This window comes from Temnothorax longispinosus, chromosome 9 (genome assembly GCF_030848805.1).
Source record: "Temnothorax longispinosus isolate EJ_2023e chromosome 9, Tlon_JGU_v1, whole genome shotgun sequence".
In the NCBI taxonomy this organism is placed as follows: domain Eukaryota; kingdom Metazoa; phylum Arthropoda; class Insecta; order Hymenoptera; family Formicidae; genus Temnothorax; species Temnothorax longispinosus.
Genome location: NC_092366.1, coordinates 13281849 through 13295809, shown reverse-complemented (window position 1 = coordinate 13295809; position 13961 = coordinate 13281849). Strand labels below are relative to the sequence as shown.

Sequence of the window (13961 nt, the reverse complement as noted above, 5' to 3'; positions counted from 1 at the left end):
ACTTATATCTTCTGTTATGAAATGTTTTATCCATTTTTTATTCTATGCCATGGTTAGGATCTTGCTGATGAGGTCTATGGGCAGCATCTTGAACAGATTGCAATAGTTGTGTTGAAGGATATTTAATACGCTGTTGGTGTCGTGCGTACCCCAAAAACCAAAGAACACTTGCAACATGCGCACATGTCCCCAGTGTTCGAGCACCTGCTTGACATGTACAATAGTAACCTGTTATTGGTTCTACGTCATCGTTATCATTATCAATATTATCATCCTCCATTTCATTATACGAAATCCAGAGTTGGTGTTTAGTTGCATTACGGTAACGCGAATATACTCTCGCGTTACCGTAATGCAACTAAACACCAACTCTGGATTTCGTATAATGAATGGAGGATGATAATATTGATAATGATAACGATGACGTAGAACCAATAACAGGTTACTATTGTACATGTCAAGCAGGTGCTCGAACACTGGGGACATGTGCGCATGTTGCAAGTGTTCTTTGGTTTTTGGGGTACGCACGACACCAACAGCGTATTAAATATCCTTCAACACAACTATTGCAATCTGTTCAAGATGCTGCCCATAGACCTCATCAGCAAGATCCTAACCATGGCATAGAATAAAAAATGGATAAAACATTTCATAACAGAAGATATAAGTAACGATTTATTAAACGCGCACGTTTACGCGCGTACACACACACACACACACACACACGCACACGCACACGCACACGCACACGCACACGCACACGCACACGCACACGCACACGCACACGCACACGCACGCACGCACGCACGCACGTACGCACGCACACAGCAGAGAAGGTTTGGAGTCGTTAACTACCGCGGGAGTGACGAACCGTGGGGTCCTTATCTCTGCTGACACACACACACACACACACACACACGCGCACACACACACACACACACACACACACGCACGCACGCACGCACGCACACACACACAAAGGGACCAGTATGCTCGCCACCTCCTCGTGGTTGGTTCTGGATTGCGCTAAGAGCGGGCACTAATTGTGTCGCTTATAAGTTATAAACAATAGCTGATTTTCAAAATCAGTATACTTGTCAATTCAATACTACCGGCACATACACATCTGCGCTCACATGTTTACAGTTACGCGTATATTACGATCGTAAACCCGATTTCGTATATTCACTTGATTACATGCAAAAAGCTAAAAATCGAACTTTTGAAGCACAGTATCTCGAAAACCATTGATTTTTGGACCTTATGTCCGTTGAGACTTTTGATCAGGAGGTCATAAAGAATAACATACTACAGTTTCAGCAAATTTGGCCGAGAACCAAATTCCCCTCTTTTGGGTGCGGGGTCCTTTGCAACATTGTCAATCTTTTGATGAAATTATTCTACAGCTTTTTTATGCTATATAGGTAATTTCCACGAACAATTTTTGAGTGGCCGACGTATAGGTAAATCCGGAACGCCGCCGGTCGTAGTGAATTCTCTTGAGCTGGTATACTGGTGGAAAATGGTAGAAGGTGGGGTCATGTGAAGTCGCGGGTGCAATTAACGAGGGCATACGGCGAACTTCCGGTGCCGCTTCACGCTACAGCGACCTGTTGGGAACCAAATGTCAAGATTGCTGCATTGTTCTTCCCCGATAGCTATACGTTACGTCGTAGTACTATACCGTCGTTGCACAAACACCATGAACCCCTCGACACTCTTCCTTTACCCGTTCCGTAACTAACAGGGCTGTGCTCAAATTAATAGAGTTTTTTAGATTCCAATTTTTTTCGAAATATTAGTCTTCTTTCTCATTCAGATCAAGCGGCGATTTCTATGGAAAATATCAACGCGACAAGATCATAAATTGTTTTCCGTTAGATTGCAAATAATTTGGCGCTTTCGAATCGCGAGAGTGTTATACAGTTTCATGTATCACACACACATTAGGGAAGTGATGTATCGTTTCCAAAGCGTGAACTAGGAGAGAGCGGCGTAATCGTTACGTCGACAGAAACAGGGCTTTTGCTGTTTTTGTTAGACGATGATTAAAGAGCGCGCGAAATGGAACGGGTTACCTCGACTCTACTGGCAGTTACGTGCACGATCGTCTCGTTTCACAGAAACGCGAAGGAATGTCTCGTCCACATAATGGTAACATCTCCGAGAGCAGTAAAACAAAACGGTCGATACTCGCGATTTATAGTTCCGCGCGCAGAAAGTTTTATTGGTGCTGTCAATATGTTTGAATGACTTTAAAAGTCTTAAATTAAAGTAATTTTAAACTAAAGTATTTCCAACAAAGACGCCGCGTATTTACAAAAATCTAAAGATAATTTTTCCAAATTAAAGATTAAACATCGATTCTCTTTGCAACTTTTAGAATTTTAACATTCAATTTATTTTTTGGAATTTTGTCGTTTATTTTGTTTTTAACTCAATCTCAGTAGAATAGAAAATTTCGTTTATTTTATACATGTCTTTGTAAATTATTGAAAGATGCTTTGAGATATGTCTTTGTCGGAAAATAAATTCTTCATACGTTTATTTAATGATTAACGTTATTAGAAAATTTTCATAAAATAATTGTATATTGGTGTTCTAGACTTTGTAGGAAATTATTAAGATTGTCTTATTCTGTAATTTAATATTACGTAAAAATTGAGACACAGATTGCTAAAATATTTGGGCAAATTTTAGGAATGTATTTCTTAATCAATGTTGAGTTAATTTTTCTTTAGCAAAAATTTGATTAAACATTCTCCTTTTTGTTATTTTTCAATTCTCAACGTTAAATATAACTAATTGATAATTACCAATAAGAATTACATTCTGTTAAAATGTAAGATTCCATTCAAGATTCTAAATACAGATAAAAAGATCGATTTTCTTAATATTAAAATTAGTACCTCAAGCAAACAATTAAAAATCTGGATTAAAAAATCTTAAACTTATAATTATAAAACTAAAATATCTAAAATTAATTAATTAAAAATTTAAATGTATCTGTGAGGCAAATCGTTTTTATATTTGTCAAAGAACTTCTAAAGATCAAGATTGCCAAAATCGTACACACTATGATCTTTCCGATGCGGCAAACGGAACGAGACAAATATTGTAGATAAATGTGAGGATATCGTGAGGCGAATGAACAATATTTGTGAATTTCATATGTCAGAACGCTACCACCGTCCGATCGTCGACGGGGCGCAGCTGCGCGATGTTTATTCAATGACTTGCGGTGCACGACAATACGAACCTGTCTCCCTTACAAAGACCAGACTCCTCCACGGCCCAGTCGACGTAGAGGCCGATCGCGTCGTCCCTGGGCCCGGCTCCGAAACGGGGACTTTTCGGATCCGCGCTGACTTCTATCGCGTGGATCGTGACTTGTGTCGAGCCGGAAATGCAGCTGCAAACGGGACGATGAACTTAATTAAGGACTCGTCGAAAGGCACAACGTACAACGGAGCCAAAAAATTTTATTTTTTAGTGAAATCCACAAGCGGACCAATAAAATCTTAATTTGTGCAATTTAATTACAAAAATATTAAACGACAAAGAAACATATTGTCGTAAAAAAGATGGAAAGCTGCAGATAAATATTTGCCGGAGGAAATTTTTTTGAGGAAGAATTTCGATTTTAAATTGAGTAAAAAAACTTATGTGAGATAAACCGCGGTAGTTGTACAGTGTATTTGATTTAAGTGTATACATTCACAATTAGTTACTTTTTTTAATAATAGAATTATGTATAAGCAATGAAATAAATTAAAGAATGTATACCTGAATATTGTATCGTTCTTTTGTTTTTCTTGAGTTTCGGCCAGCTCCAGGGCGGTTTGCAAGGCTCTGCTCTCCTCGTGAAGAGTCAGCAGCTCGAGTTCCTCGCGGCCCAGTCTGTATTCCAGTTCCGCTTGCTGTATTCGAACATCGATGTTGCTGAAATAAACATTGCGTATATTTAAAGCGCCTTTACATCACAAAACTGGCGAATAGATAAAGTCTACTTTCGACAACTGTTTTTCAATGTGCATTTTTTAATAAACATTTTGTTCCTTGCAGTAGACAATCTTTTACTATAAAAATTAGTTTTTTATTTAAAAACAAAAACAATTGTTCTCATCGCCAATGTAAATCAATATTTAATAAAAAAATTTCCATTGAGCCTTCTGGATGAAAGTTAGATATTCATTTGGGATATCAGAAAAACAACGTCTTAGAAAAATTATTCTTTTGCTTAATTAATTTTGTTTTTACAAATAAAAAACATTCAGTAAACTTCTTTCTCTTTACTACAAATTTCTTTAATTATATATATATTTCATACAATGCCAATACAGGATCTTATTTCATAAGCATTTCGTGCATAAATCATACTTTATTCGATAATATCATAAGATTAATTTATTATATTGTAGAATAAATTTCGAGTTTGGTTCATCGTATTGTAAAAATTGAAGTATTGATATATTATAAAAATAAATAATTAGAAAATATGTAAACTATTTACCTAATTTCTTCTTTTTTCGATCTTTATTAAATTATCGTAATGGTATCTAAGAATACCTTTACTAACATTAATTAGGCTAATTAGTAACTAAAGATATAAATTTAATAAATTAACACACTTTTGGATCACTTAAACATAAACTATGCTGACCATTTTGATAATTATCAGCTGTGCATTAGATAAAGTGATTATACGTCGGCCTTGTACGCGCAGTGCAATAATATCCCATTAAAGCATATTGCGATAATTACGTTGACAGGTTATTTTTGTTTATACTGTCCTATAGACTTTGCATGTAGATTCTTTCATACTACCGCGTTTATGGCAGACGTTCGTAAGGTATCGGTAATCACGATTGACGATAAACGGGGGCCGAATAAGCCAGCGGCGGATCTCCTCGTACTCACTCCGTGATATCGAGACGCTCGAGCGCGAGCTTCAGGTTCTTAATCGCCAGACGCTTATTGTCGGCGTCCCGTCGCAACCTTTGAAGCCGCTCCTCGGCCGCTTTCCTGTCGGCCTCGGTCAAGGGTGGCGCGCCGTTGCGTAATGCCAGTCTGCTGCTCAGCGTGTTGCAGAGCTGGCCCTTGAGCCTGAAAAAATAGCGAGAGGCACAAATGTCGTGACTGGGAGAAAAACACCTTCGCTACCTGCGATCTCAATCTCAGAAACGCAACATTGAGATCCGAAGTTGTCTTAATTTTTTTCTCGCTGGAAATATCTGGGATTATCACCTCTCATAAAAAGAAAATCATCCGTCTTAATTAATCCTTTTATAATTTTATGTTGCGTACTCTCTAAAAGAATGAAATGTGATTCAAAGCGACTGAAATGCAAGTGTAAAAAAAAAGTGAAAATTAAGCCTAGCTGTGCACTTCGAGTGATTCGCCATTCTAAGAAAGAGTAAAATTGCGCTCTATAAGTTGGAGTGAAATCGCACTCTATTTGAGTAAAAAAGCACTCTTTTTGAGTGCAGTAGATCAGTGTCTATAAGAGTGAATTATGTCACTTTATAATTTTGAATAGAAAATTTCTGTGAGTCATTTATCAGTCAATCTTTAGTAAATCGTGATTCATTATAACTTTAGAGTGAGATCGTATCACTCCGGTAGAGCAGTCGCTCTAAAAATTTGAGTGAAAAATTCACTCCTATCTATGAGTGCCCACATTTATTCAAATTAGAGGCAATAATTAGTGACAACCTTCTTTTTTGGTGTGACTATCGCAATCACTTTAATACATTAGTGGTGGAACTACTCTATGAGATTTATAGAGAGTAGGATACTTCGCTTGCACACTGCATTATGTTTTAATAAGTCTTCTTTTCTTTTAATAAATAGATTAAAGGCTCCTCTAATGAGGAGTCTACTACTTCAGAAAAGAATGGAATTGGTGTTGGTATGAAATATTCGCAAAGAGCGAGCAGCAGAAAAGGGCTAAAAAGAATGTTAATGGCGGGTAATATTTTTATCTTCCTAGCTCTCTTTTGGGACGATTCATTCATGCCATGCATATATTATAACGTCGAAAGTAAAGAAATTGCTCCGACAAATTAATTCAGAGAAGTCTATCGCTAAGTAGGGACTTTGGATCGCGATCGTATTCATTTATGAAAATCCGGTTCTTGCGTTTTTCTATAAAGAATATAAAGTTCGCTCATTGCCCATCGCTCGTTTGTGTTATCCCTTTGCGCGCGATCATTATAATAAAGGAATGGGTCGTGATCAATGAGGCTCTCTCCCAGCCGCGTATCTCAAGGATGTAATCAAGCAATTACTCACGTCTGTATGATGTTTTCTTTGTCGCGTAAAGCCACTCGGAGAGCGTCCAGCTCTTTGTAATGATCTCTGTTCCGGTGACCAGCGGGGGACGGGACGCCCCCAGAAATACTGCCGCCTTTCTTCCGCCTCGGTGTTGTCGACAATGACACCTCTATACTGGCCATCTAAAATATGACAGATATATACCTACATATATACTTATAATTAAAAGTTGCTGACATAATAATTATTTTTTAACGGCAAAATTTAATACTTTAGCTTGAGTTATAAGTTAGTTAGCTGGTTGAAGTTTGGAACGTTCCTGGAGCGATTTTTTAAAACCGATTTGTTCCATTTCCCCTTTCGCACAGAGTTAGTTCTAAGCGTCAGACAAACAACAAAAAATAGTAGGAGCGAATACACGCGTCGGAAAGCACCATTACACACAATAAACTACCCTTCAGACCACTGAAAAAATTCTTGCATCTCTAAAACCGATTTGTTCCACTTCTCCTTTCGCACAGAGTTAGTTCTAAGCGTCAGACAAACAACAAAAATAGTAGAAGCGAATACACGCGTCGGAAGGCACCCTTACACACGATAAACTACCCTTCAGACCACTAAAAAAATTCTTGCGTTTCTAAAACCGATTTGTTCCACTTTTCCTTTCGCACAGAGTTAGTTCTAAGCGTCAGACAAACAACAAAAAATAGTAGAAGGATATTTTTTATATTTTTTTACAGATTTATTTGACATATTTCATCCACGGCCGAAAACCTTTACTACATGTAGCCAGAATATTTAAAGTGGTCCGGGGGTAGGTTTTTTTAGCAGAAGGGTGTCTTCCGCAGAGTGTATCGGTTCGGTCTTTTATGTACTTTGTGTGTGGCACTTAGAAGTTGCTCTGTGTCAAAGGAGAAATGGAACAAATCATTTTCGGCGTAGCCAGAATATTTAAAGTGATCCGGGGGGGAGGTCTCTTGAGCATAAGGGTGTCTTCCGCAGAGTGTATCGGTTCGGTCTTTTATGTACTTTGTGTGTGGCACTTAGAAGTTGCTCTGTGCCAAAGGAGAAATGGAACAAATCATTTTCGGCGTAGCCAGAATATTTAAAGTGGTCCGGGGGTAAGTTTTTTGAGCATAAGGGTGTCTTCCGCAGGGTGTATCGGTTCAGTCTTTTATGTACTTTGTGTGTGGCACTTAGAAGTTGCTTTGTGCCAAAGGAGAAATGGAACAAATCATTTTCGACGTAGCCAGAATATTTAAAGTGGTCCGGGGGTAAGTTTTTTGAGCATAAGGGTGTCTTCCGCAGGGTGTATCGGTTTGGTTTCTTATGTACTTTGTGTGTGGCACTTAGAAGTTGCTCTGTGCCAAAGGAGAAATGGAACAAATCATTTTCGACGTAGCCAGAATATTTAAAGTGGTCCGGGGGTAAGTTTTTTGAGCATAAGGGTGTCTTCCGCAGGGTGTATCGGTTCGGTCTCTTATGTACTTTGTGTGTGGCACTTAGAAGTTGCTCTGTGCCAAAGGAGAAATGGAACAAATCATTTTCGGCGTAGCCAGAATATTTAAAGTGGTCCGGAGGTAGGTTTTTTAGTATAAGAGTGTCTTTCGCAAGGTGTATCGGTTCGGTCTCTTATGTAATTTGTGTGTGGCATTTAGAAGTTGCTCTGTGCCAAAGGAGAAATGGAACAAATCATTTTCGACGTAGCCAGAATATTTAAAGTGGTCCGGGGGTAAGTTTTTTGAGCATAAGGGTGTCTTCCGCAGGGTGTATCGGTTCAGTCTTTTATGTACTTTGTGTGTGGCACTTAGAAGTTGCTCTGTGCCAAAGGAGAAATGGAACAAATCATTTTCGACGTAGCCAGAATATTTAAAGTGGTCCGGGGGTAAGTTTTTTGAGCATAAGGGTGTCTTCCGCAGGGTGTATCGGTTCAGTCTTTTATGTACTTTGTGTGTGGCACTTAGAAGTTGCTCTGTGCCAAAGGAGAAATGGAACAAATCATTTTCGACGTAGCCAGAATATTTAAAGTGGTCCGGGGGTAAGTTTTTTGAGCATAAGGGTGTCTTCCGCAGGGTGTATCGGTTCAGTCTTTTATGTACTTTGTGTGTGGCACTTAGAAGTTGCTCTGTGCCAAAGGAGAAATGGAACAAATCATTTTCGACGTAGCCAGAATATTTAAAGTGGTCCGGGGGTAAGTTTTTTGAGCATAAAGGTGTCTTCCGCAGGGTGTATCGGTTCGGTCTTTTATGTACTTTGTGTGTGGCACTTAGAAGTTGCTCTGTGCCAAAGGAGAAATGGAACAAATCATTTTCGACGTAGCCAGAATATTTAAAGTGGTCCGGGGGTAAGTTTTTTGAGCATAAGGGTGTCTTCCGCAGGGTGTATCGGTTCAGTCTTTTATGTACTTTGTGTGTGGCACTTAGAAGTTGCTCTGTGCCAAAGGAGAAATGGAACAAATCATTTTCGACGTAGCCAGAATATTTAAAGTGGTCCGGGGGTAAGTTTTTTGAGCATAAGGGTGTCTTCCGCAGGGTGTATCGGTTCAGTCTTTTATGTACTTTGTGTGTGGCACTTAGAAGTTGCTCTGTGCCAAAGGAGAAATGGAACAAATCATTTTCGACGTAGCCAGAATATTTAAAGTGGTCCGGGGGTAAGTTTTTTGAGCATAAGGGTGTCTTCCGCAGGGTATCGGTTCGGTCGTTTTTGTACTTTGTGTGTGGCACTTAGAAGTTGCTCTGTGCCAAAGGAGAAATGGAACAAATCATTTTCGACGTAGCCAGAATATTAAAGTGGTCCGGGGGTAAGTTTTTTGAGCATAAGGGTGTCTTCCGCAGGGTGTATCGGTTCAGTCTTTTATGTACTTTGTGTGTGGCACTTAGAAGTTGCTCTGTGCCAAGGAGAAATGGAACAAATCATTTTCGACGTAGCCAGAATATTTAAAGTGGTCCGGGGGTAAGTTTTTTGAGCATAAGGGTGTCTTCCGCAGGGTGTATCGGTTCGGTCTTTTATGTACTTTGTGTGTGGCACTTAGAAGTTGCTCTGTGCCAAAGGAGAAATGGAACAAATCATTTTCGACGTAGCCAGAATATTTAAAGTGGTCCGGGGGTAAGTTTTTTGAGCATAAGGGTGTCTTCCGCAGGTTGTATCGGTTCAGTCTCTTATGTACTTTGTGTGTGGCATTTAGGAGTTGCTCTGTGCCAAAGGGGAAATGGAACAAATCGGTTTTAAAAAATCGCTCCAGGAACGTTCCAAACTTCAACCAGCTGTTTAGTTTGTATTTAACGTTTAAATTCGCACGCCGCTGTTTAGTTTACGACCCCTGACCTTAATTAAACATATTTCATTTTCTCATATTATTGTGTAATTAAATTATAAGTTGTATTATTAAACTTATCTCATTTTCTTACATTATCCGATTAAATATTTAGTAATCTTTTATTTCTTTATCTCTTATAAATTATTAATAAAGTCATTAATAACCTTCATGTAATTTTGACATAATAATTGTACACCAATTCTAATCTTATTTGAGATACGAGAAAATTGTGAAAGGCAGCGTAATACATATAGTTTGATGCTAAGTAGTAATAATTTTAAATTAATAATGGACTTCAATTAACATATATACTTTATTAATTTTATATTTTCTGTCGTTTTAATGTGATTTTACATTCTTATAGATGTAACATTTGAATAGTTTTTATGCATTATGTTTTATGCAATATTTATATTAACCTAAAATATTAGTTAAAAAGGAAGAGGGTCCCTAAGGCCTGTTTTCGGCACCCCTTCAAAATTGGGCCAAAATGGCTGGAATCACTTCCTTATACCCTTGGAAGTAATATTTAGTCAATTCCAGCCTAAACGGAAGTATTTAGAGTGTATACTTCAAGTATACATGGTGCATCAGCGCGCCCGTATCAAGCATTTTTTGGAAAACTAAGCGTTATTGAGAAAAATGTTTCAGATAAAAGTTGTATGGTTTCAAGGGGGACATAAGATGGTGTCATTGGTTTGACCTTGGATAGTCATTTCATCAGACTCACCTTAACGAAGCACCCCAAAAGGTGAGAGGCAAGGGGACTCACCTTAATCAAGCACCCCAAAAGGTGAGAGGCAAGGGGACTTACCTTAACCAAGCACCCCAAAAGGTGAGAGGCAAGGGGACTCACCTTAATCAAGCACCCCAAAAGGTGAGAGGCAAGGGGACTCACCTTAACAAGCACCTCAAAAGGTGAGAAGCAAGGGGACTCACCTTAATCAAGCACCCCAAAAGGTGAGAGGCAAGGGGACTCACTTTTTTAATCTAGCACCCCAAAAAGTGACAGGCAAGGGGACTCACGTAAATCCAACACCCCACTCTACGTGGCTTCTTAAAGGAAGATTACGTTTACGATTTTACTGTTCACGTGCGGAGAATCAACAAGAATGAATAATATGATTTCAATCTCGGATCTCCTTAAGTAACGTTTCTACAAATCTATCTGTAAGAAGCCTCATAACTCGCAAAGTACTTAATGAAAAATGACTTAGTTATGAGTGTTTTGGAAAGCTCTCGAAATAAGCTACAATTAAAGATATGTAAAAATAGGGGGTTCTATATAAAATATTGAAATCGACATTTACGTGACCTTCAAATGACTATCCAAGGTCAAACCAATGACACCATCTTATGTCCCCCTTGAAACCATACAACTTTTATCTGAAACATTTTTCTCAAAAACGCTTAGTTTTCCCAAAAAATGCTTGATACGGGCGCGCTGATGCACCATGTATACTTGAAGTATACACTCTAAATACTTCCGTTTAGGCTGGAATTGACTAAATATTACTTCCAAGGGTATAAGGAAGTGATTCCAGCCATTTTGGTCCAATTTTGGCGGGGTGCCGAAAACAGGCCTTAGGGACCCTCCTCCTTTGATCGAAATTTTTATTCAGTAGGTAAATACAATATCTAACTTTGCGTAGAGACGTAAAATATACATATATTTATTATATCGTATAATTGTTTGGATTAAAGAAGTAACACACAACGAGTTTTAGCATTCTCCAAGGTGCGGGTTTAACTACTTTTCTGAAGCATAGCTCGGGGAAAGCAGCTATCATCTTGATATAATAAATACATTATGCACAGTCGATTTTCTCACATGTGCGAACAAGCAAAGCAATTTACCTAACGACGAAGGGCATAGGTCCCACGGGACGATGTCGCAAATAATTCCTCGAACATGAATATTTATAAACGATCATGCTTGTGGACAATTACAATTCCGCCGTTACCCGTGTACCGTAACCCGTTGTTTCCCGCTGCGAACATTTATAAAATCTGCAATAAGTCGAAAATGTTTATTGCGACGTGAGTCGAATAATTTCCATATCGACATTTCCACAATGTATATTATTGTCAGCCTTCCGCAATTACAAGATAAAAGATGATTGTCCATAGAAGTGCTGCGAATAAATGAACCTTGAATAAATTGTGTTACATGCACGCCAGGGGAGATTGCAGCAACTTGAGGACGTTAACAATTATTTTTTACATTAATATAAAATATTACGCCGATATGATATTTAATATTTAATTTAATGTATAATAAAGAAACGCTGTTTAATCGTCAAATCGTAAAAAAAATTTATAAAAAATTTGGCAATTTTCAACCCCTTTTCTTGCAACTTTAAGGATCATGAATTAATGAGATTTTAATGAGACAGGAGTTATGCAAGAATTATTCATACGCGGAGAGAAGAGGAAAGTAAAATGACGACGAACTCCTTCCGTCCGTAGGTATACCCCGCGTGTTCGTGTTAGTTTCTAGCTCTTCGGTTCGCTTCTCCGTGACTCCTCGTCATTCGACAGCATCCGCAGCAGAGGTGCCGGCGAGCAACGCGGCGCAGCTATCAATTATTCGGATTCCGAGGTGTGCGCACCATTTTCGGTCGCGGGCCTTCATTGCGTCTCTCCCTCGAAGAGCTACCCTCTTTGTTTCCCTTTTTTTCGACGTTGGCGACACGCGTGGATACCGATCCGCGAAAGACAAGAGCGATGGACTATGCGGGGGAGGTTCGGCGCGCACGCGGCATGAATACAAATTTATCGTTCCATTAAACCTATGATTTGCGACGACGGTCGGGACGGGATGTCTTGGCCTTAATGGGCTTCCACTGTCGGTATTGCACACGACGGCGATCTCCACGATGGTCCTTGAGGAGACGGCACGGACCCCCTTCTCGATGGCTGTCGCGCGGGAAGGTCAATGCCGGCTCCCGTAGTCCGCGTCAAGGATCGATATGAAGCCTCTCTCGCGAGCGCGCTGTGTTACTAGCTAAAGTGAGGCTCGTATGTGTACAGAGAATCAACTACGACTACTATGAGCCGGATGTTTCCGCGCGATCGACGTCGAAGATGTCATTCGCTCGCGATTCGTCTTGTCACGTTTGCGTTTTGTTCTTCATGCGATTTGTGAACAATATAATATGTTGCAATTAGGCTATATCAAAATCTGAAGATACATTAATTTCCCCATTTGTGACAATTTTTATTTTACACTTACACTCTCTAAATCTCATAGAGCAGTTTCACCACTAATATATTAGAGTGATTGCGATAGTCACTTTAAAAGAGAGGGTTGTCACTCTAATTTGAGTAAATAAGCACTTTAAGGTAAGAGTGAATTTTTAATTCTAATTTTTAGAGCGCGAGCGGCTACTCTATCGGAGTGATACGATGTCACACTAAAACTATAGTGAATCACGATTCACTAAAGATTGACTGATATAAATGACTCTAACAGAGTGAAATTTTCCACTCAAAATTGTAGAGTGACATAATTTTTCTATGGACACTGATCTATGCACTCGAAAAGAATGCCCTTTCACTCAAATGGAGTGCGATTTCACTCCAACTTATAGAGCGCAATTTTAGTCTTTCTTAGAGCGAATCATTCGAAGTAGGGGAGACCGGCTTTTTGCCAATTTAAATCTATCGTAGAAACTTGCCTTTGCTACTGTAAATGCGTCTTTATGTGCCAGTATTATCAACGGAATTTGGTAACATTCTGAGTTTTAGTGTAATTTTTAACGCGACATAAGTGTTTTTGATAGTGAAAAGTAATTTTTCTGATCTCTCGAAAATGTCTACTCTTTCATCGAGCTTTACTCTTGCGAATATACCGGTAAGTGATTTTGATGGGAAATTCGATGCTTTATACGAATCCGATAATAATTTTTGCATATTTTCAAAATTTATATATTTTTGGAGTAACAAAAGTAAAAAACGACGTTCGGGGTTAAGTCGATACGACGCCACCGGGGCAAAGACGACACTAACCTAAAGTGACATTATCGCAAAAAAGGTCACTGTTTCGTCCGATTCCGATGACGATTTAAGGAATATCTGTTGCGTGTGTTCGGAAAACATTTCATTAACTTCTAATAACAAACAATGCATCTTATGCAACCGTATGGCTCATGACGAATGTGAGCGCACATCTGATCGCGAGTTTACGTGTATAAATTGTTTTTCAGACAGTTCAGAAAAAGATAGTTAAAAGTTTAATCTTTTTCTTTCTCATTATTTTAAATAATTGTTTACTTTATTCCGACTTTTTGTTTCTAATACACAATGTCTTTTCATTTGATAAACAATGTATTTTTATTTTTAAACAATAAAAAAATAAGTTCCAGAT

The 13961-nt window shown here is 38.7% G+C and overlaps 1 protein-coding gene across 2 annotated transcripts in view; it reads right to left on the bottom strand.

Moving 5' to 3' along the window:
• Window positions 1-13961, bottom strand: part of Sprt (PDZ domain-containing protein sprite) — a 183010-nt gene that overhangs the window by 32696 nt on the left and 136353 nt on the right. Inside the window, exons 1-5 of one of the 2 annotated variants that reach the window (XM_071789286.1) lie at window positions 11450-11588; window positions 6295-6458; window positions 4921-5106; window positions 3787-3942; window positions 3260-3412 (exon numbers count right to left, since the gene is read on the bottom strand). In XM_071789286.1, coding sequence (XP_071645387.1) covers window positions 3260-3412; window positions 3787-3942; window positions 4921-5106; window positions 6295-6458 — 659 coding nt within the window. In that variant the 5' untranslated portion in view covers window positions 11450-11588. Of the gene's footprint in view, window positions 1-3259; window positions 3413-3786; window positions 3943-4920; window positions 5107-6294; window positions 6459-11449; window positions 11589-13961 lie in introns of those variants that run through there. The other variant, XM_071789285.1, reaches the window with a different exon arrangement.